Source organism: Parambassis ranga, chromosome 6 (assembly GCF_900634625.1).
Source record: "Parambassis ranga chromosome 6, fParRan2.1, whole genome shotgun sequence".
NCBI classification, from domain to species: domain Eukaryota; kingdom Metazoa; phylum Chordata; class Actinopteri; family Ambassidae; genus Parambassis; species Parambassis ranga.
The window spans coordinates 2,754,425-2,782,406 of NC_041027.1; the positions used below are offsets into that span (position 1 = coordinate 2,754,425).

General features: G+C 39.3%; 3 protein-coding genes across 4 annotated transcripts; all 3 read left to right on the forward strand.

The window, feature by feature from the left end:
• Positions 1–234: 234 nt before the first annotated feature.
• Positions 235–1,083, forward strand: mt2 (metallothionein 2). The gene is made up of 3 exons (XM_028407553.1): positions 235–375; positions 484–549; positions 870–1,083. Exons 1-3 carry the CDS (start codon positions 351–353, stop codon positions 959–961), a joined length of 183 nt encoding a protein of 60 aa, XP_028263354.1. The 5' UTR covers positions 235–350; the 3' UTR covers positions 962–1,083.
• Positions 1,084–2,034: 951 nt separating this feature from the next.
• Positions 2,035–3,069, forward strand: steep1 (STING1 ER exit protein 1). Its single transcript, XM_028408137.1, has one exon. The coding sequence runs from the start codon at positions 2,181–2,183 to the stop codon at positions 2,856–2,858; it is 678 nt and encodes a 225-aa protein (XP_028263938.1). The 5' UTR covers positions 2,035–2,180; the 3' UTR covers positions 2,859–3,069.
• A 2,104-nt stretch (positions 3,070–5,173) lies between these two features.
• Positions 5,174–26,717, forward strand: nup93 (nucleoporin 93). 2 transcript variants are annotated; one of them, XM_028408611.1, is made up of 22 exons: positions 5,174–5,312; positions 5,920–6,102; positions 6,492–6,609; positions 16,316–16,378; positions 17,801–17,929; positions 18,566–18,640; positions 19,352–19,444; positions 19,568–19,707; positions 19,798–19,930; positions 20,114–20,271; positions 20,384–20,549; positions 20,647–20,740; positions 23,642–23,833; positions 23,912–24,038; positions 24,203–24,275; positions 24,559–24,603; positions 25,356–25,472; positions 25,557–25,675; positions 25,760–25,877; positions 25,994–26,077; positions 26,164–26,292; positions 26,436–26,717. In XM_028408611.1, the coding sequence occupies exons 2-22, from the start codon at positions 5,924–5,926 to the stop codon at positions 26,544–26,546; spliced, it is 2,463 nt and encodes an 820-aa protein (XP_028264412.1). In that variant the 5' UTR covers positions 5,174–5,312; positions 5,920–5,923; the 3' UTR covers positions 26,547–26,717. The 2 variants fall into 2 exon arrangements, with proteins under 2 accessions (XP_028264412.1, XP_028264413.1); XM_028408612.1 differs by lacking the exons at positions 5,174–5,312; positions 5,920–6,102; positions 6,492–6,609 and adding an exon at positions 11,890–11,918.
• The last annotated feature ends 1,265 nt before the right edge of the window (positions 26,718–27,982 follow it).

Consider the following 27,982-nt stretch of genomic DNA (forward strand, 5'->3'; position numbering starts at 1 on the left):
GATTGATTAACTTTAGAGAGCTGACCATGCGTGCCCTCATATGGCCTAATGTAATGTTGTTTTTCTGTAAATACTAGACCTCCATTTATTATTGAAATGAGGTCCTTGGTGTCTTACATAATCTTCATTCAGCGTCCTCTGTCGCTCGTCGTGTGCACCAACCCCTTTGTAATCAGCTACTACGTGCCTACGCGCAGCGTGACATGCACATTTTGCACACGGTTCTGTTGTCCCAGCGCGCTATAAAAAGAGCCGCCCCTTCAACCTGAATCACAACACCGACTCTGACGAGGAGACACACAGCACACCTGCTTCCTAATCTGAAGACCAGCAAACCTTCATCTAAGAAAATGGACCCTTGCGAGTGCTCCAAGAGTAAGTCTTCTTGCTTTGTTCAGTGGTAAATTCAACGCTTAGGTGTGATTTAGTTGATTATTAAGGGATCACGTGTGACTGATCTGGTTTTGTGCTCTTGATGTTTAGCTGGAAGCTGTAACTGCGGACCATCCTGCACGTGCACAAACTGCTCCTGCACCACCTGCAAGAAGAGTAAGTATGATCCTTTATCTTGCTGGCGTTAAATTTCATTATAGGCAATTGCCATTAGTTTCTAAACCTTCAAATGCAAAATTCTACAAATACACTTGAGGTCTGTTTGGTGATGAAGTTTACAAGTCTTCGTCAGTCCTAATTATGGACAGCTACCCAGGTGACTCTAATTGATGTGATTAGCCCTTAGTTGTGTGTATCAATTCTCCCCCAAATCAAAAATCTGATGCCTGATACATTTGAGGAAGCCTAAATGTCCTGCATATTTGAATGCTGTCTCAGCTGTATGTCTGACCACTTTTGTTCTGTCTCTCTCTCAGGCTGCTGCATGTGCTGCCCATCTGGCTGCAGCAAGTGCGCCTCTGGCTGCGTGTGCAAGGGGAAGACATGTGACGCCAGCTGCTGTAAGTGAGGAGCACGCAGCATCAGCAGCCCACTACTGACCCTTATGATGGAGCCCTTGTGCTCTAAATTATGCATGTGTTGACGAGTTTTTGTACTTCAGTGATTAAATAAACATGTCTGCTTAATGTAGATTTTTGTGTTGTCTGACTTTTGAAGTGTAGTGATAACTGACAGCAATATTGACGATTGCTGCAGTGATGGGGTCATTTGCACAAGGTCACACATCTAAAGCTATAAAGCTGAAATCCTGATGAGGGGTTGTACTTGGATACAATGTTAAAAGTATTTAAGTGGAAAAGACAAGCCTTTGTTCTGAATGAGATACATGCTCAATATAACTTGAATAAAACATTTTTTAATAGGGCTTATGTACTTGAGTTGTAAAGGATCACAAAGATGTATGATTATGTTGTGCTTTTTGAGACTTCCTGCCAGCTTGGAACATTTAACAGTGTACACAGTCAATACTAAAGGAGGGTAATTGAGAAAGAAACGCTAATGACAAGGAGAAACAGTAATTAAAGTAAACGGGGAACAATAAGAATTAAAGCTGCAAGCAGCATTGCTGCCAGTAGGTGGCGCTGTGACGGTATCATCATATTAGCATATATATCTGTTCAGACTCGGGTCCATAGCAGTACTGTAAGATTGTGTCCACATTGAAGTATGTTGGTGGTACTGCAGAAAATAGTGTTTCTCTGTAATGGCGAATGGTCAACTTTGAGGCCACGCCCCCGCCACACCGTAACACTTTTGAAAGAGTTTTGGAATGCGTTTTTTTGTCTTGTCTCCTTTGATCAGTGGAGACAAGACAAGACATCAGTGGACTGTTGACATGGCAACGTTCCAAGCTAAAACACAGAGGGCTAAACGTTAGGGGACGCTATAGAGACATTGCACGTTTCGTGCTCGGGCCCTAATTATAGCCTTAGTTGAAAGGTTTACAAGACATGTTTGTCAAGTTATATGCATATTAAGAAAACAGCAATTGTCTTTTTTTAATGTTTAAATTGACCTTAGCCTCCGCGGAACTAAGTGGTGCGGAACTAAAGTTATACACTCAGTTCCTTTCAGGAAGGAGAACAGTGACGTACACAGGAAATGTTGCGTTGTTTCTGTATTCGGAGCTTACACTTTTCTACCAGGGGTCTTGTTCTCTTCGCTATAGTGGTTTAGTGGAAGTATTTGATTTGACTTCTTATTAGAATACCTGTAACCGTCGGAATATGCCGAAGGTCGTGTCCAGAAGTGTGGTGTGCTCGGACACCAGAGACAGAGAGGAGTACGACGACGGAGAGAAGCCTCTTCATGTCTACTACTGCCTGTGCGGTCAGATGGTTTTGGTTCTAGACTGCCAGTTGGAGAAGCTGCCCATGAGGCCACGGGACCGAGCCCGGGTGATTGATGCGGCCAAACATGCCCACAAATTCTGCAACGTGGAGGAGGATGAAAACACGTACATCAAACGAGCCGAGGGCATCGAGAGGCAGTACCGCAAGAAGTGCGGCAAATGCGGTCTGTTGCTCTTCTACCAGCACCAGGAGAAGAACAATCCGGCCACCTTCATCGTGGACGGAGCCGTCGTCAAGTTCGGACAAGGTTTCGGCAACACCAGTGTCTACAGCCAGAAGCAGCCGGAAGCTCCAAAGAAAGTCCGCGTGATGATGACCAAGCGGACCAAAGATATGGGCAAGTTCAGCTCCGTCACAGTGTCAACTATCGACGAGGAGGAAGAGGAGATCGAAGCCAGGGAGGTGGCCGATTCTTACGCCCAAAACGCGAAAGTGATCGAAAAGCAGCTGGAGAGGAAGGGCATGAGCAAGAGGAGGCTACAGGAGCTGGCTGAGCTAGAGGCCAAGAAGGCGAAGATGAAGGGCACGCTCATTGACAATCAGTTCAAATAGATAAGTGTCAGTGACTGGGACTGGCATATGAGGAAGTTCTGCAGCTACACAAACCTCAATCTGGACTCTATTATACATGGAGAGAACAATATCTGGACTGTTGATAGTTGTTTTCTGTCTTTTTCTTGCTGTGACCTTGTAGTGAAGGAGCAGACCTTAAATTAGTTTGTAATGTTATTTTGAATAAAAATAAACGTTTTTGTTATTTTTAGAGCGTTTTCTGTGGCGTCATAGTTTCAGGTCTTTCAGTTAGAAAATTAATGGTTTATTTTAAGGGTAACAAAACTAATGTGACTATAATTCACTGACAGTTCTAATAATTAGATCACAAATACCTAAGTCTGTCTAAATGCAAATATTTTGCAGGTAATTGCGTTAAGCCCAGAAGGTCATTGACTAAGTAAATAATTATGCAAAGTTGATTGAAAGTTGATAAATAGAGATCAGAAACTGCTGTCACCGGGCCTTTTTTCACACTGAAAGAAAAACACAAGTCTAAAGGAAAACATTTAAAGGACTACACTCAACAGAATGCAGAAGATTACTTGGATGTTCTAATTTGTACATTCATTTATTATGTTACTCCTTAGCTGTACATAGTTACTATTGTATTTTGGTTATATTTTTAATAAACATTTATAGTTCTCAATTGTACTGTTTAAAACACAACAGTCATACTATAAACTCGATGATGGAGGTTTCCTGTGTCATACGGTGATTCATGAGAAAATGGGTGAATATGGGTCAGTGTTTATAACCAACAGGACAGGCACTCAATGTAGGGCAAAAAAACAGGACAAATCAGCAATGTGCTTTGTAGTCTGGATGACAACTTGGCTACTGCTGATAGAAAAGCAGAAGTATTTAGGGCTTCAGACAAATAACCCAATTTCCATAAAAGTTGATGTTATGTAAGATAAACAATGCATTGATCTTATCATCTAAAGATTTAGTTATAGTCATTTAAATCTGTGTTTAACTGATTGGGACAATATACTGACACTGAGTTAGTGTTCTTTGAATTTGATCAGCAACACATTAAAAAAAGTAGGGACACTTTTAACACTGTGTCCCTTTGTTAATCAGAATCAGAGATACTTTATTAATTCCAAGGGGAATTGCTTGCATTCCAGGTGCTTCATGTATACTCAAAAACAGAGAATAGAGATAAAAAATAAGCTAAAATAGTAAGAATAGAATAAAAATAAAAAAAAATAAATAAAATTGTAAACAATAAACATTCAAGTAATATCCAGGAAAGTCAAAACTTGTAGTCATATATAATACAACCTATACTGTGTGCAGTAAAATCGGACAGTGTCTACAATAAATCCAATATATATATATATATATATAATAGTATATATAATAGTAGTAATAATAGTTATATAGTATAGAATATGGTTATATTCTGTAGTTTAAGCCATGCATGTGTTGGAATTGCTAAAGTCTACCTTAAAAATATATAAAGATGGTATATGAAGATGATGTTTAAATATCCAAAGACACAGACCCAAGTTAATCACAGGGTTAATTAATAACTAAAGTCCCTTGATCCAGAGTCTTTTTTCAAGCATATAAGGGAAACAGTTGTACAAAGTGTATTATATAATGAAATTGCTCTAGGGGTGTATGCTCCACATTAACAGATTTCCCCTAACAAAGCAACAGACTGAAGCCTGGAAGCATCAACCATCTGGCCTTTGTAATTAAAGCTGCAGCCAGAGGTTTCTTCTCATTGAGACATCTAACAAAAAAGAGGCAAATGATGATGGTGTTTATTTTTTTATTTTTTAATTCAAGCCAAAGTAGCCTTTTCTTTGCTTGCCTTTAGACTGGAGAATTATTCTGATTTTATCAGCTTTCGGAAAAATCTTACATTGCATTACGATCTATTTTGAAATTGTTTTGTATTTTATTTGTAAATGTTATTTCCTGCATGTCACTGTTTACCTGGATTTATAACAGATAAAATTAGTCTATTCATTCACTAACTTGCATGACCCTATCTGTTTAGTGCTTTAGGCACTCTATGCTTTTTCCTATGACTGTTATTTCATATGACTAGAATGACTCAATCGGGTAATCAATGAGGGTAATGAAACGTTTATATATTTATACTATTAAAAATTAGCCATAAATTTACAAACAAGAAATTTAGAGAAAACTAGTTTAATAACATCCTAATTTAATCTAAGGGATGTTTAATACTCCTGAACAGTAGGTGGCGTCGTGCACTGTGTACGTTTGTGTGTAGTCCGCTATCACATGTGACGGAGAACAGGAACATCCGGCACGCTCTGAGTATCGTCCAATCACATCCTACTCCAGAAGTGCCGGGGCAAATAACATACTTTCATGCTGAACAAAACTAAATAAGAGGCTTTACCTGTAATCTTATTCACGTGAGGAGTACAGACAAGCTTATACTTTCGTCACCCCCTCACATCACAGGTATGAACAGTGTATGTCGGCCTGTGACAGGCCAAAGTACAACATTTATCTAAGAGCGTGCGAGAAAACGTTAGCAACGTAGCCTGCTAGCTGACTCTGGAGCGCCGTTCATTCTGACTAGGAGCTAAGTTGTAGTATGCTAACAAAGCTAGGCCGGAAGGCTAGCGCCAAGAAAATAGTTAAAACATGTGGCACATTAATCCATTCTTATCAGCTGGAAGTTACTCAAACAATATTTTGTTGTTGTCAGCCGTAAAGCGACCATGTACTGGACACTTGTTAACACCCTGTTAACGCTTAGCTAACCCTCCGCATTCTGCGCGCGCGCCAGGTGTCAATATTTTAACATTGTGTACATTCCCATGTGATGCGGAATGTAGGAATGCAGTGCTTTCAAATCAAAAGGAACAAATCAAATACAAAGATTATAATAAAAAAAATCAGAGGAACTTATCATATTTATTGTTTCAGTCTTTACTACCAATAAATACATAAACATATACTTAAACCTTCAGCCATCACAGAAACCGTTAGTTAGTTGAAACGGTTAGAGTTAGTTTTTTACATTGAATAGCTTTGTAAATTCCCATATTCTGTCCCTGTGCAGTGGTATGGATGCAGAGGGTTTTGGGGAGCTGCTGCAGCAGGCAGAGCAGCTGGCTGCTGAGACAGAAGCAGTGTCTGAGCTGCCACACGTTGAGAGGAACCTTCAGGAGATCCAGCAGGCCGGGGAGAGGCTTCGATCCCGCACCCTGACACGCACATCACAAGATGCTGCAGACGTAAAAGCGTAAGTAATATGTCTGTAATTTTTTTTTTGGTTTTGGTATTTGACTTGATATTCAGAATATGTACAAGACAATGCAGTAGAAATACTGTTATGGATTATTGGAAGTTAAGGAAAACGTGTGGCTAACAAAGTTTGTTTTGTTTTCAGAAATATGTAAAATGAGTTGTACCTTATGTTACAAATATGTTGGCCCTTTATAATTACTTTCAGTGTCTTTATATTTGCCTTATAAGCCCTCATACCTTCTAGGAATCTGAAGTGATTCTCATGTGGTTAGTCCTGCAATAATGGCAAAGCCTCTTGTTCCCTCTAGTGGATGTTGAACACAACTACAGATAAAGTTTCTGTTAATGGTAGGTTTTCTCACCAGTATTCTGTTTCTATCTCAGATCAATCCTCCTTGGTTCCAGAGGTTTAGATATCTTCCACATTTCTCAGAGATTGGAAAGTCTAAGTGCTGCCACCACTTTTGAGCCCCTGGAGCCTGTCAAAGACACTGATATACAGGTATGAACTTTCTAGGCCTGATCTATGAAACAGCGAGTGTCTGATCTGCTGTAAGCAAGCGGACAATAGAGTCTTTTGACACTATTGATTGATTAGTGGAGAGTAGTGAGTGGTTTTTCAAAGAAACTATGGCTGAAAATACACAGTGCAAATAGTGTCTTGCATAGAGATTGCATTAATAAATGATTAAAATTTGATTTGAGCCCAAGATCTGAAAGTAATGTTAATTAGCCACAGTTAATATAGTTTTCTGGTGCCCCCCACAAAACAAAGCCTCATACAACCTGAACATTTCCTACAAAATGAGTCGGTTTTAGCCTGAAAATGTCAACTGAAATTTGGCTGTGAGTTGTGAAATAAAGGAGGTAACAAATTTACATACACAAAGCATTTTTCCCCATGGAAAACAGCTTTTCTTCTACATCAAAGTTTTATGTTTGTGAAGAGAAGAGGAAGGTAATAGTCAGGGACATTATTATTGTCACATTAGAATAACTCTCTTTCAGTTTGAATTTGTGTCTTATTTTTACATAAATACCTTGCTGTATATTATTTTTTATCACATTCTGTTTGGCTATATAATACATGACACCTCATACAAAAAGTACTTCCATCATTAGATTGGTTCTACCCTCTGTGTTCTGATGACATTGAACCATTATGCACAATGCTATAGCCGTGAACTTTGTTGGAACTAACACTTATTACAGTTGTTGTGGTGGCTATTAGGAGTGAAATTATTTTGTTATGTGAAACTTTAATCTTGCGCGTGTGCAGTTTTAAATGTGCATTAGCAGAGAACTTTGACTAACTGCCTGAGGCAGTGTCACTTAAGTAAGCATTGGTTAGGTCTGAAGACTATAAGTTTATAATGAAAATGTTGCTGTGGGATTAGAACAACATGTTTATACCAGACAGCAGCTTTTCTTGCTTTCTGCAAATGGCTTGAGGCTAAATTAGCTATTACAATCTTAATGCATATGAATCCTATACCAATCTGTCAGTTGTCAACTTTTCTTGTGGGTAATGTAGGCACAAGGCTTTGACACTCCAAGTGATAAGTCTAGTCCTGTTACATTAATTCCACTTAGTTGTGAGTCTTACAAGTTTATGGAAGAACAATATTAGATCTATGTCCAGTATCCCATGACATTGGTTTACTGAATTTAATACTCTCTTCCTCTAGTTCAGATAGGTTGCCCCATTTCCTCAAACTCTCTCTGCTCTGCTTAACCCTCTTTGTGTGTCTTTCAGCTCTTTCCATCTTTTTTATTCTCTCCAATATTTAGCCATATATTTTACATCAATTTACCACCATATGTTGCTCTCCTTCTTCTGTTTTCTTCTCTGCTGCTGTTCAACTCTTTTTTACATTGACTTGAACTTCCTCTGTTTCATGCACACATATTTTATTGTTCTTGGTCAGCCGGATGTCTGCCTGACTGGGTGGGTTTGACAGTCTGACTGGAAGAGCACTTAGCTTCTGGCAGTGTGGGATGAAAACACACACACACAGACTCACACTCACTCTCAGATACTGATTCACTCTCCCTCTCCTTCCCTCATTCCTCTCACTGGGCTATAGGCGGAAAGGGCTTTGCAAAGTTCACATTTCAGAAGAAATTCTGTAGAACAAAATCTACTGCTGTTTCAGAGGCTCGACCACAGCTTCATTTACAACTGCTAAATTCTAGGAATTTTGTGAGAATAAACACTGGTGTTAGCATTTATCTTGGGTCTTTTTCACAAATACACAGGTAGGTTATGAAGATCATGAGGTCTTCATAATAGAGGACCGTTGATAATAAATGTAACAACTAAGATAAAGTTGTGACTAATTGTCTAATCTGTGCCCATTCAGCCAGAAAATACAGGAATATTCTGTATGAAAGAAACAGAATCTCCCTGGAAGAGCCTCAATCACTTTGCGTCACCAAGTACACTAAAGAGAAAAGAGGTTAATTAGTACAGAGATTAAAAAGACATCAGCGCTGTAAAACAATGATTAGTACTTTGTCTTAACACTGTATTGCTCTTGGCAAGATAATTGGTCCAAAAGAAACACTATAAGCTGTATCATTCTGATGAACAAAACTAGATTTTATGAATGTCTTCCTTCAAATGTAAAAGATGTGGCAATGCAATTTTTTGTGATTTTTGGGCTTGGAAACCAGCCTTCGTATCAGATGCTAAATCTGAAATTTCAGCACTTACATACATGTACAAGTAATGACAAAAATCTAAGGCACGACACTGTTTCTGTAATGGAGTGAGTGAGTTTTGCTTGAAATATCATCTAAATCCATCCAGTTTAATGCAGCTGTTGGATGGAGTGATAGTACAGTAACGGTACAAGCAGAACACAACATTTTATATTCACTATCAGTAATAGCTCCAGCCAACTAAACTTACTTACATATTTAAAATCTTTCTACCTCACAATCTAGGGTCATCTTCATGTAAGATTGTTTGGTGCCAAAAAATATGATTAATTGAAGGTAAATCTTAGAAACACAAAATTGTATATGAGATGATTCTGCATTCATTGTGTATATGTGACGTCTGACTGACACCTGATCCGCCTAATAAGACTAGCCCTGGGACCAATACTAATCCGGCATATCAGATCGGTTCATCCTTGCTAACATGCGCAGCATCTTAACTGGATTTGAGTGCGTAGCATTGTGTTTAATTTTGGTTTAAAGAACGCGAGGCCATAGGGATTGGAGTGCTCAAGCTTGATAGACAGGACACAAAGGAAATGCAAACGTGCCGGCATTATTTATGAATGTGTGTGTGTCTATGTATTTGCTTGAGTGAGCTGATACATGCCTCTACGGTTCCTGCATGGAACACACACACATGCATTCAGAGGGCAGTCATGTGTGAATGATGCGTCTGCATATATGGTTGAGCACAAATTAACAAGGATCTTACTATAGAGGAGTACACAGACATGGTCCTAGATTAAAGGAGCCGTTTGTGGATGTGGGAGCAGCTGTAGTAATGTACAGACCATTTTTATACAATGCAGATGCAGCGTTCAGTGTATTCCAAATTAATTTGATGGTGATTTGTTTGCTATGTTAATTGAGGTTATCCAGTTAACTGCTAATATGAGAATACGTGTATATATTATCTACATTGAAGTGAATTTAAAATCATTTTACCTTATTCAGAAATCATTTTATCATGTGATATTTTTTCTTAATTTTAACCAATAAGTTATCTAGGCCTGTATCTGTCACATAAATACCAACCATTCAACTGCTGGTTAATGGATTTTTGTCTCCGGGTCATCTCAGGATCTTTGTCTTCCTATTTGTGGAGGCACTTGAAGACCTTTCATTATAGGAAATGACAGCGAGTCTTTTACTCTAATGGGCAGTTTAGTTCTCCATCTTCAAAAAACAAAACAAAACAAAAAAACGGAAATGAAAATGGGATGATTTTTAATACCAATTTAGTTTTCCATTTTTTTTGCATCGCCTATTATGTAGACTTAAGTATAGTCAGGCTAAAATTAAATGAAATGGCTCAATTCTTAGCAATACTTGAATTTTGTTGCAAACGTAAAGCTGCATTCTGTAAAAACAGAAGACTTTAGAATCCAGTCCATCTCTTATGCTGTGTTAGAGTGATATTTATACTGTGTGTTTTGTGTTTATATATTATGAGTCAGTGTGGGTTCATATTTAGTGCTTTTGGGTTATTTGTGCTTCCTATATTTATATTTGTATAACAAAAAATAAAGGAATATTGCATACAGTCAGATGTAGAGTGAGATTACATGGAATAAATTGCAAAAAAAAAACTGGAAGTGAAAGTCAAAGAGCTGTGCTGGTTAAAAAAAAAAAATGGCGGCCGGTTGTATTTTTTTTCTATCTGTGTCCTCGTCTTACTTTTCGCTTTTACATCCTTTCCTACCAGGACTCGCTCCCTTTCCCTCCTCTGGTAGCTTTTCTACATACTCTCTCCTTTCCTTTTTACATTCACCCTTTTTCCTGTGTATTTTTCTCTTTTTTTTAATCCTTTCTCTCCCTCTCTTTCTGTTCCTCCGCCCTCCCCATCCCTGTACATACACACACATATCCCTCAGCAGTGATGGCATCCATTCAGCAGATGCAGTTGGCTAAGCCCAGAGCATCTGCTGAGATACACAGACACTCCTGACATAGCTTCACAGGGTGTGTGTGCATGTGCACGTGCAAGTGTGTAAGTGTGTGCGTGTTGTGTACAGCCTCCTTGTGCTGTGTTTGCATGTCTGTATCTGTGTCAGTCGCAATCCATTTTTGCCATACAGTGTCTCTCTCCCTATGATTATGAATGAACATGTGTATATGTAGATGGGTTAGCACACGAGTACCTCATTCTTGTCAGTACAGACTCATGCATAAATGTAGCTATAGCATGTGCCTTCTTCTGTGTGCACAAAACCTTAAGCAGAGGTGAGTGGATTAACATACCTGTTTTGTATGTGTGTTGTAATAGCCTGCATATAGGAATGCCCCCACCCACTCCTCCCCATGTGCCTCCCAAACCCTTCATTAACTAAACATGACCCTTAAGAGCATGATTAGCCTCATTTCAAGACAGGATGTCGGAAGCCATCAACCAAGGGGGAAAAAATCCATTACTATAATTGCATTGAGCAGAGGGAGGGAGGAGAGAGAGAGAGAGAGAGAGAGAGGGAAGAAAGGAAGGATGCAAAGATGGATTTAAAAAAGAAAAAGAAGAAAATGAGTGGGACTGAGGGAGGGAGGTGGCAGTGGCCCATCAGAGATGCTCAGATGAAGTGAAGGAAAGAGAGAGCGAGAGACGATGGAGGATGATGGCTAGAAGAAAGGGGTGGGGGGTGTCAGCTGATGGCAGGAACTGATATTCTATATGAATCCATAGTTTGTTCTCGTCAAGTCCCCCTGTGTCTGAATGCTCAGTTGGTACAGCCCTCCGACAATAAAACCACCTCCAGTGAGTCTTGATGTGGCACTTCCACTCAGTACTCCGGCTCAGACACAAGAGTCACTGACCTGCTTTCGAACAGGAAAAGGCTGCAGGCGGACCGCCATGCCGGCTCTACAGGGCACAGGGAACACGCCCCAGCATGGCGGCCACTGCTGCTGCCCTGGCACAGCAGTACAGTGGGATGAAGAGGTGGAAGGGCGATGCCGGGCTATTGGGCTGTCAAAGCCCAGGTACCTAGGCGCAGACAAAGAAACAAAAAACTATTTTTTTACTTTTCCTTGTCTCATCTTGTCTTCTGATCTGTCTTTCTGTCTGCCAGGCAGGCAGGAAGGCTCTCGGCATGAGTGAGTATTGCCTACACACATTGATACGCACACATACACACAGCAACTCAGGCAGGCATGTGCTTTGTCTGTAACACTTTTTTGTCACCTCTTTCTTTCGTCATCCCTCTAGTTATGCTTTATTATGTAGCCACCATAATGTCCACCATAATGAAGGAATTCATTGTCAGTAGGAGGAGGCAAACATTGTCCTAAATGAATTCACACAGAATTATTATACATGTTGTTGTATTTTCTGTATATATATTTTTACCACACAGGAAGTGAAGAAGTGAAGGGTGGGGTTTCTTTTTCTCATACACACACATTCATTTGGACAGTGGTCACCTCATTATGTCATGGCAATGCCTGCTACTTTTTTTGCACCATGAATTAGAACAAATACTATTCACCTTTCTCCTTTTAACTGCCCTTCAACTGTATCCTTATCTAGCCTTTAGACTCCTTGAGACGAACAAATCAATCTTTTTATATACTTTTCTTTTCCTAGTGTATGATAAGCATGAAGTCAGATTGATGGAATTAGTGCATCCGATTTTTCAGAACATATCTTAAGATTCCATCCTGGCATAGACCGTGTCACTCTCTGGACCATGGATAGTGGAAGTGGGACTTGTATAAGCCACTACGGCAAAAGAGCATATCTGTCCACGTTAAAAAAAATTTGACACATATTTGTCAAGATCACTTTCAGGGAAATAAAAAAAGATGTTTCTTTTAGATACAGTCTTATGTCCATGTTGATCTTTTGCTATATATGTACAATCTAGCTGAAATCATAAATAATTAAACTTCTATTACATATTTATTTTTTTCAGGGCAGTTTCTTCCCTATTCATTTTGAACCTTAACCATGTGCATGTTATAATAATGGAGTATCTTCTGATATTCAGCCATTTTAGAATAATTTTCTGTCCCTCCTGTAGAAGATTCTGGGCTGTCTGGCAAGCAGGTTCTGGGTGTTCACAGTGGGTTGCAGTCAGATCTCTGAGGACACACAATACAGGGGTGGGGCAACAGACACATACATACATATATCTTTAGATATAACAATTGCCCAGCGCTGATTTGATAGTTGAGGGGGACAATCGTGCACTTGTCCTTACTAAAAATATTTTTTTTTGTGGTCTGAATATCTCAGTCTGGCTCTTTAACATGACGCTTTCCTTTATTATATGTTTTTTTTGCCCTTACAGAATGAATGCCTTGGCAGTGTTCAATCATTGTGACATAATATACAGACTAAAAACATGCCTGCTCTTTTAGATGTTTAGTTAGAATCACAATTAGACAGCATATACACACATACACAATTACAAGCTGTTGAAATACTCTTAAAACTACTTAGAATTGTCTATTCCAGCATGATCTTTAAGGGACTATGTAGTCAAGTCAAGCTTCATTGTCAATACCATATGGTACCAGACATACACAGGAATTATGAAAATGCAATGCTGTCTATAGTGCACACATTCAAAGTAGTAGTAATATAAAAGCTAAAAATAGAATAAATAGGAATAAAAAGGTAAAAAAAAACAATATGTAGTTAGTAAGTGTAAAAAGTAGGCAAAACTTAGCATCTAACAGTATTAGCAGGAAATGGCTAGCCTTTTGAGCTAAAATAATTTAAAAGACAAAAAGAAAATCATTGGCATGTCACACAAATAAGAATTTTGGCCACAGCTGTTGGCCAAGTTGTCAAATTACATTTGGCACAAAACATGGCGTATAGGCAAAGTCATTGGCAGCACAAGTGCAGCTGGCAACAGGCAACAAAATGACAGCAATGAAAAATCTTTCCCACTGTTGAAGCAAAAAATGCTGAGGCAACCCTGTCCGAAGCTTGTCCAGTGTGTTGCTCAGTATGCTATCATTGTTTTAGATTGGAAAGAACAAGAGCAGTCTCCACCTCTCACTCCTGCCTGTTTTTGTAAAAGATGTCAGCTTCATATCCCTTTCTCCACTTTGCTGGAACAGTCAGCACTATGACTAATACTCTCTCCTATACATTATAGTATCTGTATCACACAAGCATTAATTTCTATTCTATTCCATTCTATTCAGTGCAGCTCTCTAGTGAGCATTGACCTGAGCTCTTTGGTAAGAGTGGTTAAATATAGACCTATTCTCAAGCTCTCCTGGGAAAAAGTGAGACAGGGAAAGAAAGAGAGACGGACAGAGAAACCAAGGGTTTGAGGAATAAACCAAAGGGGGAGTTTGGAGAGGAAAGAATCTCCAAACAAACTAATTAAATGTATAAATGCAATATGTTGGAAAAATAAGCCAGCTCCTGCTGCATAATGTCACAATTTGTTGTCTTTTGGGTAAAGAAATAGATTCTCGACTTCAGTTTTTATGCCTGGTTATCAGGAACCATGACTTGTCTTCTTGAATTTCTCTGTTACGTTGTGAGGTGCATGACTGTGATCTGTCTGGCACATTACAGACCCATCTGAAAAGTAGCAAGTTATTGTTCACTATGACTAAACAAGAAGTCAAAAGCACAAGCGCAGCAAAAGATAGTTACCAGTTATTTTTCATGTTAACTTGTACACCTGCAAACATGCTGCAGCAAAATACTGTACACTTCTGTCCTATTTTCTGCAGTAGAGCACCAGCCTGCAAGGACTTACTTTTCATTTTTAGCCCAGTTATTGCACTGTGACTTCTTCTCTTGGCAGGTGATAAAACATCTTCTGTAGTTTTATACACACGGTTTATGAGAAAATTACTACTGGACCAGCACAAGTGGCAGATTTATGTTATTGTTCCTAATGAAGATATATTATATCATATTATTTGTGTGACGAACTGTAGCTGGTTAGAGTGACACACGACATTCTAGATTTACTTATCCTGCCACTGCAGCAGATTTTCAATTTCCATTATCCAGATGTCTTACTTTGGAAAACATCAGGGTACCATACATGTACCATACACATAACATGTGTAAATGCTATTTAATTCTTTATCAATATCTTGTTTAGTGCTTTTGAATATCTTTTAATTGCATATTGATAACAGAATATCAGAAAATGCAAGGGGAACCTGTTTGCCTTTAGCTTGCTTTTATTTGTCAGCACAGAGGGAGGACAATGTAAGAACAGGTGAATGCAATGACAGACAGAGGAGAGCTCTGAGAGCTTGGAAAGCAAGGAAGCAGTAGAAATGAGAGTGAAGCAGGCACAACAACATGGGCACACACTAGAGGAGAGGAGTAAACGAGGAGAAAGCCAAGAGCACCCACATCCCTGGAGAGCAGAATAATCTCGTGCTGGCTTTGACAAATGTTATGTGTCTCACCAGGTGCTTGTTCTTCAAGCTAACATGCTTTAGATGCAAGGACCGATGGTGCCAAAAATGTCATCAGTAAATGAATAGGCCATTATCTGACAGAGGGAGCAACCTTTCTCCAACTTAAGAGGCTATTATGTCAGTGGTAGATGGCCTATGGTTATATACATTTCAGTGAATCTCAGGCTTATTTCGTATATTAAGGAGTGGCAGTACTTTACTTCATATGAATCCTCATTCAGATTGTGCTATAGCCGTTTCTAGCTGGTGTATTGATCTGCACATCATCAAAACTGACAAATATTTAATGTCATAAACTGAATAAAAGCAAGGCATTTTGTACAGTAAATTGTTCTTCCTAGCAAAGTTGATTTGTTTTCATCAGCTCAGGATCTGCCATATTATATTTGGTACACAGTATTTTGCATCATGATTACATTTGAAAATTACATTTGCATTTGTTGTTTAAGAAAATGTTTTACTTTTTGTGCTTGTTTTTCATGTTATGACTTGTCTCCATCTGGATTTGATTAAGATCAATAAAAAGCATTTTCATGTGGTCTTTTTGTTGTTATCTCACACATCTGTGTTCGCTAACCTACCTGCTGATAAGTGCTGCTGTGTTCTCTCCTGAATGCTCCAGGGTTTAAATAAGTGCTACTTATGCACTTGATATCTTACATTTTTATATAATTTTGCATAGATTATGCATAATTACCACCTTCACAGAAAACACCAGAACTGAGGTATGTTTATTGTACCCAGCTGCAGCCATCTTGAGTTGACACCAAAATGGAGGCTGGGTTGATTATGCCGTGCGGCATAGACACTTCTCTGTCCTGCCTCTACATCTGTAAAAAAGTGACAACCACATTGATTCTGACTGAGAAGGGCAGATAAAATAGGATGAAAAATTGAGACGCATCTCTTGTCTCCTGAAAGGCAAATGGTGCTACACGGCCCCCCTAGAACTCTTTGTATACAGATTATTTCTGTTTCCTATTGTCTAAATGGTGATACTTCTCTGTTCTATCCATGTCTATTCTTCCTGTTTGTCACTGTGTCTCATCCTCTCCACATGTCTGTTTCTGTCTCATCCGCAGGGCTTCCTGAAGAACGAGAGGGACAACGCCCTCCTGTCAGCCATCGAGGAATCTCGCCGCAGGGTCAGTATCTGCTCAGTATCTGGTTAAAAAAGTTTCAGGATCTAAATCTTACAGTTTAGGAAAGCTGCTCAGATGCACTTATACAGTCAGACAGGCCTGCAGTAGTCTTATTATTTTCAATTTTTTTTTTTACAGATAATTTGGTTAAAAGGACAGTTTGCAGTAATTACACTGCTGTTGCAGACAGTTAGTGTTCCTTGTTTGTCATTTAGTTTTTACAAACACATGACTTTTTATTACTGCAATGTGTATGAACATTAGCACTTCACAAAATTGAACACTTGAAAACCAAATTTTTAGTAATTTCCTCTCGCTGTGATCTAAAAGTCCTTCTGGTGTGAACCTTTGGGGAATGGTTTTGAAATGGCTTCCCTGATGTGCAGAGCTAATAGGCCTTGCGTTAATTAGCTGCCGTTCCCATTATCTTTCTCTGCTCCCTAAGAGAGGAAAAAGGACTTGTGTGCGAGGGAGAAAAAAAACAAATACACTGAGGATTAAAAAGAAAGTGGATGTTAGATGTTCTTCCAGATTTGGATCCATGGCATTAACTTTTAAATAAGGGAAAATATAGTCTGTTAAATGACAAATTTGGTCTCACTCGTCTTAAAGCAACTACTTGACATGACAAACTAAAGTATTTTAATTGCAGTTTGGGATTTTAATATCTAATACCAATTTAAGTATTTGAAGTCTTAATAATTATATATTTCGTGGTTTTCTTTGGTTCATTAACATATCAAATGTAGTGAATGCTAATTGAACAATAAAACATTTTCAAAATGCAAATTTGATTGTTAAAGACACATTAAAGGAGTGTAAATATAAGCTGATCACCTTGCTATTGAAAATCCCACTGGAAAAAAAAGCTTTTCAACGCTATACCTCAATTTTAATTCAAAAGATCAGTAAGATCTGAGGCTCTGTAGTAGGTGTTGAGGCATTTCTGTCTTTTTTGACATTTAATATGGCTTTGCAGCTCTCATGTTATTTAGGCAGCGACCATATTAACCCAGTAAACGGTTAGTCTAGATTAGTGTCTCCCTGAGCTGGAGATTCAATTATCTCATGTTCCCATTATCTCACTTTTAAATCTCAATGGAGAGTTAAAATAGACTGCAACTGTCCTTGTGGAGAGGTACAATCCTGACGGGTCTACTGCTAAAGTGGTGTTAGTGTGTGTGTGTGTCATTGGTGTACTTTTTTTTACATAATGTGTCCTTAAATAGATTACAATAGAACAGTTAAATGATGTTATCATCTGCAGTTGCTGAAAAATCCCAGTAAACTAGTCTAGTCTAGTCTAGTTTATTTTTATTTTTAATTTTAGTCATTTTGTGACTAGTTTGTCACAAAAATTGTAAACTTGTGCGCTAAATAGACAAACTTTCCACGTTACCTGTTTATGCTCTATCTTATGTTCAGACATTCCTGTTGGCTGAAGAGTACCACCGTGAGTCTATGCTGGTTCAATGGGAGCAGGTGAAGCAGAGGGTGTTGCACACACTCCTGGGAGCAGGAGAAGATGCTCTAGACTTCAGTCAGGATGTGGAGGTACAGCAAATATGTTGTTGTTTTATGTCCCATGCAAAAGAAATATATTTATTACAAGAAAACAGTCTTCCACTGTTTAAGATTTAAAATATTTTTTAAGTCTATGTCAGATTTATCACAATTAGGATGCAATGACTTTAACTGACTGCAATGGTTTGGAAAATTATATATATTAACAGAAATCATTGGCAAACAATGTCATTTCCTTTCCATGTAATTGGTCACACAGAAAGTGTCAATTTTTAAACATATTTTACCTGATTATGTCTACTTAAAAGCAAATTTAAAGTTTCTCACAGCAGATTGTTTGAATATGTGCACTCTTAATTGTATATCCACTCATCTAAAATAACCAAAATAGTAGTTTCATCTGAGACTTACTGATGCTATTTTTATTTTCACCTCAGTAAAATAGGACTTTGCATATCCCAGCATGCACTGGGCAAGAGCTATGTAAACACTCTGAATTGGTTGTCTGTCTGTCTGTGCTGGGAAATTCTGAAAATACAGAGTATTCAGGAAGAAAACTAATCCATCTAAGATGTTTGTTAGTTCTTTAGACAGAGAGGATGCCTGCTGTTTATCTTTTAAGATGCAGTGTGGCTGTTCAGTCATCTGCCTCTGTGTTTGTTACAGCCCAGCTTTGTAAGTGAAGTGACAGTTCCAGGAAGGAGTGCCTTGGACAGCGTGGAAGTGGCCTATGGACGACAGGTAAGTCACTATTATGTAATTATTTTGACACACATTGCATGTGGTTAAATTCAGTATGACTTGTCAATTGATAATGATGATAATAATAAAAGATAATTTTCTAATTTTGAATGGATCTTTAGAATATATAATAATTTAAAATAAATTAATTTGCTATAGGGCACATATTTCTGGTTAAGCAACATTGTCATTAAAGTCACTTCAACTCAAATGCAGCTCATGCCATCAGTCTGATCATTTGGTTGAAATGGGGTCACAGTAAGCCAGGAAGTGGCAGATCAAACATATTGATTCATTTGGCTCGGGAGGGGAAAACTCTCTGGCTTTCTATCTTTTCACCATCACTGCCCCTCAACATCCTATCTGACCTTCTCTCTGATCTGCTAGATGACGCAGTACTTTAAATGTGGCTTTTCCCCCGACCATGTGTCGACACATTGCATGCGGCGTCATTTGTCTGATTTTTGTCATCCTCTTTGATGACTTCTTCAACATTTTAATTCTGTTTTTGCTGTTTTTTATGGTGAACAATTTTACTCGATGGACATAGAATTTGCTTTGCCTTTCAGAGCCGAGGGTGGATTTGTAGAAACAATTTAAAAAATTGTCCTTTACTTAAAGAAAAATGAAGATTTTACTATTGCGAAGCTACTACTAACAGTTGTAACCGTTTTTGGTCTTCTGACTTTTCATCACCTCTGCCTCATTTAGATCTACGTCTTCAATGAGAAGATCGTGAATGGTCACATTCAGCCAAATTTAGGAGATTTATGTGCTTCTGTAGCAGAAAGCCTGGATGACAAGGTAAGAAATGTCACATCTGCTGTTTCATGAAGTTATCCATTATCTTTAGATGTACTAGTGTTGAACAAAACAACGGTGGTGTTATTGTTACTCAGTGTGTCATGTTCTGCCTACACCCTCCAGAATGTCTCAGACATGTGGCTTATGGTGAAACAGATGACAGATGTGTTGCTGGTTCCAGCCAAAGACACACTCAAGAGTCGCACTTGTGTTGAAATGCAAATGGCCTTTGTGCGTCAGGCACTCGGCTTCCTTGAGAACAGGTAACTGACCCCAATGGTTATTCTAGATTTACACACAAGTGATAGATATGCATTTAGCTTAACCATGCCATTCTTTTACCTTTTTCCCAGTTATAAAAATTATACTATGGTGACTGTCTTTGGGAACCTCCATCAGGCCCAACTCGGAGGAGTACCTGGTACATACCAACTAGTCCGCAGCTTCTTAAACATCAAACTACCAGGGCCACTTCCTGGCATGCAGGTAAAACTCGCGTGTGTTTGCTGTTAGTAATAGGTACGAAGCTTGCTGAGTTGCTAGTGTAGCTGAAATACACTATATATATATGCAGGCAAAGATACATTGTGGTTGCACAGTCTTTATTAAAATTAACAGTGAAATTACAAAATTGTTTTGACCAATACATTTAATGTGTGTGTGTGATAGGATGGAGAGATCGAAGGCCATCCAGTGTGGGCTGTGATCTACTACTGTCTGCGTTGTGGTGATCTAAATGCAGCCATGCAGGTGGTGAACAGAGTGCAACATCAGCTGGGAGACTTTAAGACCTGGTTTCAGGAGTATATGAACACCCCTGACAGACGGTGAGAATGCCTCAACTCACAGTGTCCTTTGGACACAGGTCAGGGAATGTTAGACTAGTGTTACTTTTGCATCGCTTTTCATTTGCTTTGCCTCTTGATCTCTTCCTTTTAGCCTTTCCCCGACTTCAGAGAACAAGCTTCGCCTCCACTACCGCAGAGTGCTAAGAAACAGCGCTGATCCCTACAAGAGAGCTGTCTACTGTCTGATCGGGAAATGTGACATCAGTGATAACCACGGAGATGTGGCAGACAAGACTGAGGACTACCTCTGGCTTAAGGTGCAGTACTTTTTTGCTATAAAGCTGTCCTTCTTTCAACTAGGCATTTTTTTCCCATTATTTTTACATAATGTGTGTGTTGTTTTTGCCTCTGCAGTTGAACCAGGTGTGTTTTGATGATGATGGCAGTAGCTCTCCACAGGACAGACTCACCCTGCCACAACTACAGAAACAGCTGCTGGAAGACTATGGTATGGGACTGCATGTTTGTTTCAGCTCCAGAAAAAAACACAAACATAGGATCTGCTGTCTTCTGTCTTGAGAATTGTGATGCATCACTTCGCCTCGCTGGCTACCTTTTATTTTTCCATTTTCCTCTGCAGTGCTTGATGTTGCAGAGGGGAAACAGGCACAGATGTGTTAGTGGGTTACTGCTGGCTCATTGCCTCACACGCTGTTCAATGTTATAAGGCTCACGGAATGTTGTTCAGAAATGAGAGTGCCTCCAGTTAAGATTAAAACAGTGCACCACCTTAGTTTACGAATGCTGTTAGCCAAGTCTTTTTTTCCTGGTACCTGCTATTGATGTAAATTGATCCGATACACTGAAACTGAGAATTTTATAAAAAGTGTATGAATCATGATAAAAATATAATTTTGTAAAACAGCCAAAATTGCAAAACAGCAGGGTCTATCTCAGTCTCATGAGATTTGTCTTTGGATGTTAAACTTTAGTTTTTCTCAACAGAGAAGTAAAGGAGTCTTTTGGATAATTTAACAGCACTAAAGCAAAAAGCTATGAATATTTAAACTCTGTTTCTGCACATTCATATTTTTTCCCCTTCACGTTGGCAAGAGGACCATATCTAAGTACTACAGTACCCATGAGCCTTAGCAGCTGTTGCCACAGACAACCAGTCAAGTGTGACTCACAGCTTTATCACTGTAGGCTGGAACAAAAGTTCATGAGTCTTTGGAAAACTGAGCCAGACTCAGACTTGTAAATTGATTTTTAAAGAGCTAAATGTAGAAATAGAAACACAGTTGCTCAGCTTTTGTACTTAGGATTTAAGCTGAGAGAAATTCTTGCTAGGATGTTTCTACAGCTCTAAATCCTGCAGAAAATAAATAATAATGACCCTTTAGCTTAAAGATAAGGGTAAAAGGACTAATAAAAAAGTAATTCTGTAAAGAATGCTCAAAACAATTTAGGTCATACAGTGTTTGTCCAACCACACCTCCTCCTGGCTGTCATCACACTGTTTTTCTGATTTCCCAAGAATCCTGTGTTCTTGATGCCCCACAACAATGAAAATTGAAAGAAGGGACTAGGAGCAAACTTTCAGATAGTTCCCCCCAAAGGCATTCTTGTGCTGCACAGGCAAACTTAAAAAAATGTGTAAGTAGTCCACACTCCTACATTCTGTTCAAACCATAAAACTAAATACCCCATGTCTGCAAAATCTGATAGCAGATCTTTAAACATAAATGAAGCCAAGAGCTATTAGACAAACTTTGATTGTTTATCAAAGTCAATTCAAAAAAGACCCACTGAAACAGCCACATGCCCCCTGACACAACAAGAAAGGAAAGAGAAGGGCCATTAGGCCTTCTTTCCACAGGCTGAGGAAAGCAAAGCTTTCCCCTAGGAGTTGCCCTCTCCATGGTCCAATCCTGCTCTATTCAGATAAGACTACAAACTCACCCCCTCTCTCCTCAGTGTCCTTCTCCCATTCCCCCTCTCCCACTCTCGCTGCTCAGTGGGAAGTACAGCCTGAAGCCTCATTCTGTTTTCTCTGTGCTGCTTGACTCCATCGACTGTCTGGCACAGTATTCCTTGTTGTCCTCCATCTTGCTTCACAGCAGGACATAAAGCCTAAAACCTATCTTCATTTCTCTCACATACCACCAGCCTCATCTGCTCTGTTTCTCCATCACTCTTACACTCCATCCCCGTCCTCTTTTCTTTATCTCTTTATCCTTCTTTCTCCTCACACATGCACCCTCACCATCCCTCCTTCCTCCCACTGATTTTTGCCCTCTTTCCACATACTCTCCTCGCATATGCATTTGTTCTTTTCATTTTCTTGTTTGCACACTCGGCTGCAGCCCCCACCCTCTCACGCCCACACTCCTATCTCTCCTCCTTCATCCTTTTTTCTCCTCTTCATCACTCTCTCTCTTTCCTGCTCTCATACGCTCTCGCTTTTTGAACTAAAATGCTGTAAGTCTGAGATAAGGCTATAAAATGGCTGACATGGTCCACCCTGTTCTACTCCTCAAACTTTCAGCCAACAAGAGGATTAAGAATTATAATTAAAAAGTAAACTTGATGACTAAGTACCTGTGCTCAACAGAATGTTTTCAAATTTCTTCGCACACGTAAAGAAGGTGACAATCCATGCACAGACATTGACTGTAACTGGGTCTGTTACAGTTTGAGTAGCAGTCAGCATCAGTTTCTTCTTTTATTAAACCAGTGATTTTAATTATTTTGTAATAACCTAATGTTAGTGTGTCAGGTACCTGTGTTGTCTTCTCTATTTTTGGTATCTGTGTGGGAGACAGTATTGGTCTGTCTTATTGGTTCATAAAGTGAATGTTAGTGAATTTAGTGAGTGCTTTTTTTTTCCTGATACATTTTAGAGGAGCTCTTTTTGCAGACTGGCACCAATATGCTATTTCTGCTTTTAGTACTGACTCAATTACTGGTTCTCTGCTCTAGATATATTTGTGCTAGTCCAATAGATATGCATCTTTTTATATGGCAGTGATAAATGAGCCCAAAAATGTCCATTAACTCCTGAGGGTTAATGTTGCAGGATTGTATTTGCTGGTGTTTTGAATCCCTAAATAACACATTCTTTGTTCTTGGGACTGTTTCTTCAAATGCAATTAATTTTTACTCACATATTAAAGATCAGTGGTGGTTAGAATGTAATGCCAGATGTGTGAATTTCCTAAAGGCTTGGCTGTAAACATCATAATGTACATGGTTCAAAGACAGGGGATGGACCGTGTTGCAGATCATTCTTCCCCTCTCACAAGCTGCATTTCATTCTGTTTTTGTACAGAGCAATACTTTCATGTAACAGAGAAAACTGTATACTGTTGTTAATTTTAATTGCCCCTTGTCTCTGTTTGACCAACAGGAGAATCACATTTCTCTGCGAGCCAGCAGCCATTCCTGTATTTCCAGGTGTTGTTCCTGACTGCTCAGTTTGAGGCGGCGGTGGCTTTCTTGTTCCGTGTTGAGAGACTACGAAGTCATGCTGTGCATGTGGCATTAGTCCTGTATGAGCTGCGGCTGCTGCTCAAGTCATCTGGTCAAAGTGCTCAGCTGTGTGAGTAGCATCACTCTGCAAGGCAGACACTGGAGAAAGAAATGTGCATTCAATGAACTGGTCACTTTTTCTCTGCAGTGAGTCAGGAGCCGGGTGACCCTCCCATGGTACGTCGTCTCAACTTCATCCGTCTGCTCATGCTGTACACTCGCAAGTTTGAGTCCACCGATCCGCGGGAGGCTCTGCAGTACTTCTACTTCCTACGGTAAATAATCTGACACACACTATGTAATATTATATATTGATATATAGATATTTGTCATTATAGAGGTTGCTATTAAGTGATGAACATTGTCAGCCAGATCTAACAAATGCTTGTTTAATAATTACTAATATGCCTTTGAATTCTTACTCTGTGTTGTTCTACAGAAATGAAAAAGACAGCCAAGGAGAAAGCATGTTCATGCGCTGTGTCAGTGAACTTGTCATCGAGAGTAGAGAGGTGAGTGACACTGAGACCTGGAGATGTTGCAGGTCAACACAGCTAGATCTTATATCAGGCTTCTACTAAAGGAATATCTGCAAAAGCCTTTCTATGGTGATGTTTGTTATCTTTACCACATTAGAGTTATTATGGATAATTATGCTCCTGAACCTGTCTGATAAATCAGACTTTGTGAGATTCAGGGCCTTTACTGTGTATACAGGTGAACCTTTATGTATGATGAAGTTTATTGTACTCGACATATTTTGAAATGTTATTTTTGACTTTGTCTTTTTTGCAGTTTGACATGCTGTTGGGAAGATTAGAGAAGGACGGCAGTAGGAAGGTAAGATGAATAAATCTTTTGTCTCTCCACCTCATATCACCTGCTCTCAGGTCCTCGTTTTTTTCTCTGCCTCACATTGTCCTTTTGTCTTTTCCTGTCACTCTTTGTGGGAGTTCAGTCAGACATGGTCAGAAATCTTCTTTTCCTCCAAGAAGTCTCCTACGGATTTTGACACACCCCATTTAGCAGCAGTCTGTTCAACTGTCATGGATCAAAAAAGCTCATTATGCTTCATTGTAGCCTCACTTCTAAAGTTTCTTGATATTTCTCAGAGAGTCTGCAACACTCTGCATGATGTGATGTTTGAGGCACCCCTTCAAATTCACATCACTGTATGTTTCATTTCATCCCACACACAACTGACAATGTTAAATGCCCAAGCGTCTGAATATGTACCTACATACTGTCTAAAAATATGTGGTGGCTTATTTTGACATGCATTCAGACTTCTATGAAGGATTTTTTTGTAATGTCAGCTTGCCATGCACGACACAGCAGACAGAACACACTTGGTGCAATATTGAGTTAAAACAGCAACATAATCTTGCTTAACGTGTTAGTTTTTAAAGTCAGCAAATACTGTCAACAAAAATATAATGCCAGTGTTAGAACTACAATCACGACTTTAACATCACCACCAAGCACAGACTTTCCACGTTCTGTTCAAATAAAGTGTTGATTGTGGCAATCAAACTACTCAAAAATGCTATTACCATCAGACCTCAGACTTACTCTGGCCTTCCTCTCTACAGCCTGGAGTCATTGATAAGTTTGCTGGGGACACCAAAGCTATCATCAGTAAAGTGGCTCTGGAGGCTGAGAACAAAGGCTTGTTTGAGGAGGCGGTCAAACTCTACGAGCTTGCTAAGGTCAGCTGACCACTTTGTAATCTTTGCATCTTTATATTCTGTAGAGCTGTTTGATTTTTGACTGCTTTCACTTTCTCATGGTAGAACCCAGATAAGGTGCTGGAGCTGATGAACAGGCTGTTGAGTCCAGTCATCGCCCAGGTCAGCGCGCCTCAGTCCAACAAGGAGAGGTTAAAGAACACTGCTGTGGCCATCGCTGAGAGGTAAGGTGCAAACATACTATTTACAAAATTGTTAAAATTGACTCTTAAATACTAAAATTGAGTAATTTTGTCTTTGCACTGCAGGTATCGTTCTCAGGGAATAGCAGGAGAGAAGTCAGTTGATAGTACTTTCTATCTGCTGTTGGACCTGACAACATTCTTTGATGAGTACCATGCAGGTCACGTGGACAGAGCCTATGACGTGAGTGCAGCTCCAACAATAATAATAATAGAGAAGAGAAGGATGGGTAAAATTGACCTGCATTTGCTTTACAGATCACAGATCTGATAATAACTGATCCATGTGATCCTCCTTAGGTGATGGAGCGTCTAAAGCTTCTTCCTCTTAGTCAGGACAGTGTGGAGGAGAGAGTGGCTGCTTTCAGAAACTTCAGTGATGAGGTGTGGATGACCGTACATAATTCAACTTTCTCACAACCACACTTGATTGTTTACCCTATAAAAGAAGTTCTCTGTGCTCCACACAGGTGCGTCACAACCTTTCTGAAGTGCTGTTGGCTACCATGAACATCCTCTTCACTCAGTACAAGCGCCTGAAGGGGGCGGCAGCAGGCACCCCAGGACGACCACAGAGGACCATAGAGGACAGAGACATGGTGAGAAAATAGCATGATGTTTTATTGTCATCACAGCCATAAATTATTTCAAAACTTTGTATTAAAACATTTAGTTTTTCATTCTGTTAGCAGTCTGAATATGTACAGTGCCACTTTGTCAACACATCTTCTGTTCTAAATAGCAACTGCGCAGCCAGGCCAGAGCCCTGATCACCTTTGCTGGTATGATTCCTTACAACATGGCCGGCGACACCAATGCAAGACTGGTGCAGATGGAATTATTGATGAACTGAGACATCAACACACACACAGAAACCGCACTCAGCTGTCTGCCATTTTGTTTTGTACAAAAATTTGCATTCATCGTCATGTTAACAGATACATTGTTGTTTTCCCTCTTGAGTTCTGTGTTTTTGTTGTTTTCCCCTTTTGCTGTTAATTTGGAATAAAAAAAAAAAGTTTAATTTTTTGTTGTCTTTTTATTTTGAAACATTTTATGTCCATTACATTTTTTTGTTTTTCCTTAATTTTCTGTCTAACATTCATTACAGTTTCACTGTAATTATTTCATTTACTCTCGGTGGCCCCTCGGTCACCTTAATTGAAGAAGTGGCTTTACTCCAGAATTAGTATTATAGTTATATCTTTTCTCTACATTCACCGTGTTATACGTTTTTCATGCTCTGCAATAACGTGTCAAGTTTTACAGGCATACTAACATATGCAATTTGTGTGAAGAAATATTGTCCCTCTTAGTGTCTTAATTTGTGTACTCCGTTTTATTATTTACTTATATGAATAAATGATGAATCAGAGGACAGCCAACAAAATAATTTGCTTACACTTAAGTTGGTTTAGGAGAACAGCCTGCACTCTAATTACTAAAAGTGAGGAGCAAACAGCTTTTATCTTTTTTTGTTAGACAAGCTACATACGGTACTTCCTTTTACAGATATTTGCTTTTGAGTCAAAGCAAAATGTAACATGCAAGTCGTCCTCGCTCCTGTGTGCTGCAGGCTGTATCCTGTATCTGTGACACATCCTGTCCCCTGGCAGATGGTTATTGGCTTGAGCTCAGCAATAGGACTGAAGGGATATTTCTGTCTGTGGTGATCGCTAGGCTAACAAAAGTAAGGGGCACAAAATGCTTTACCAGTTTTGCTAGGCTTTATAATATGAGACTGAAAGGAGCAAGAGGCACCATTCAGTTCAATATTATGAACGTAACAAGATTTGTGTGTGTGTATGCATTTTTTCCTTAGAGAGAATTATGGGAAAAATTTAGGCTCAATTCCAGTTGAAATTTGCTGATTGTTTATACCACATAGTTTTAAGTTAAGCAATCTGCCTTGAAAACCCCAAAAGTAATGATCAATTTCCTGTCTGATGTTTAGAGCACTAGAACGTGAGTTCAGCTGAGATTTGTTTGAAACGCCCCCGTTAAATTTGTGGCCCACACACTGTGTCCTTCAGTCTGGCCTGAGAGAACACAGATGGAGTCTCATTCTGTCTTTTGCTGCTCCACATAACTGCGAAGAGATGTTTGGGTTCATCTGTGGCCACAGACAGAGCCGGGCCAAGTTCTCCATGCTGTTGTACACAACCATCTATTTGTCTCATGTTTACATCTACTTTGAAATGTTCAGACAGGGCTTATAATGTCAAAGACACATTATGTGCTTGCGAGTGTTTTCAGAAGACCTGCCTCTCTCTCTCTCAGGTGTGTGTG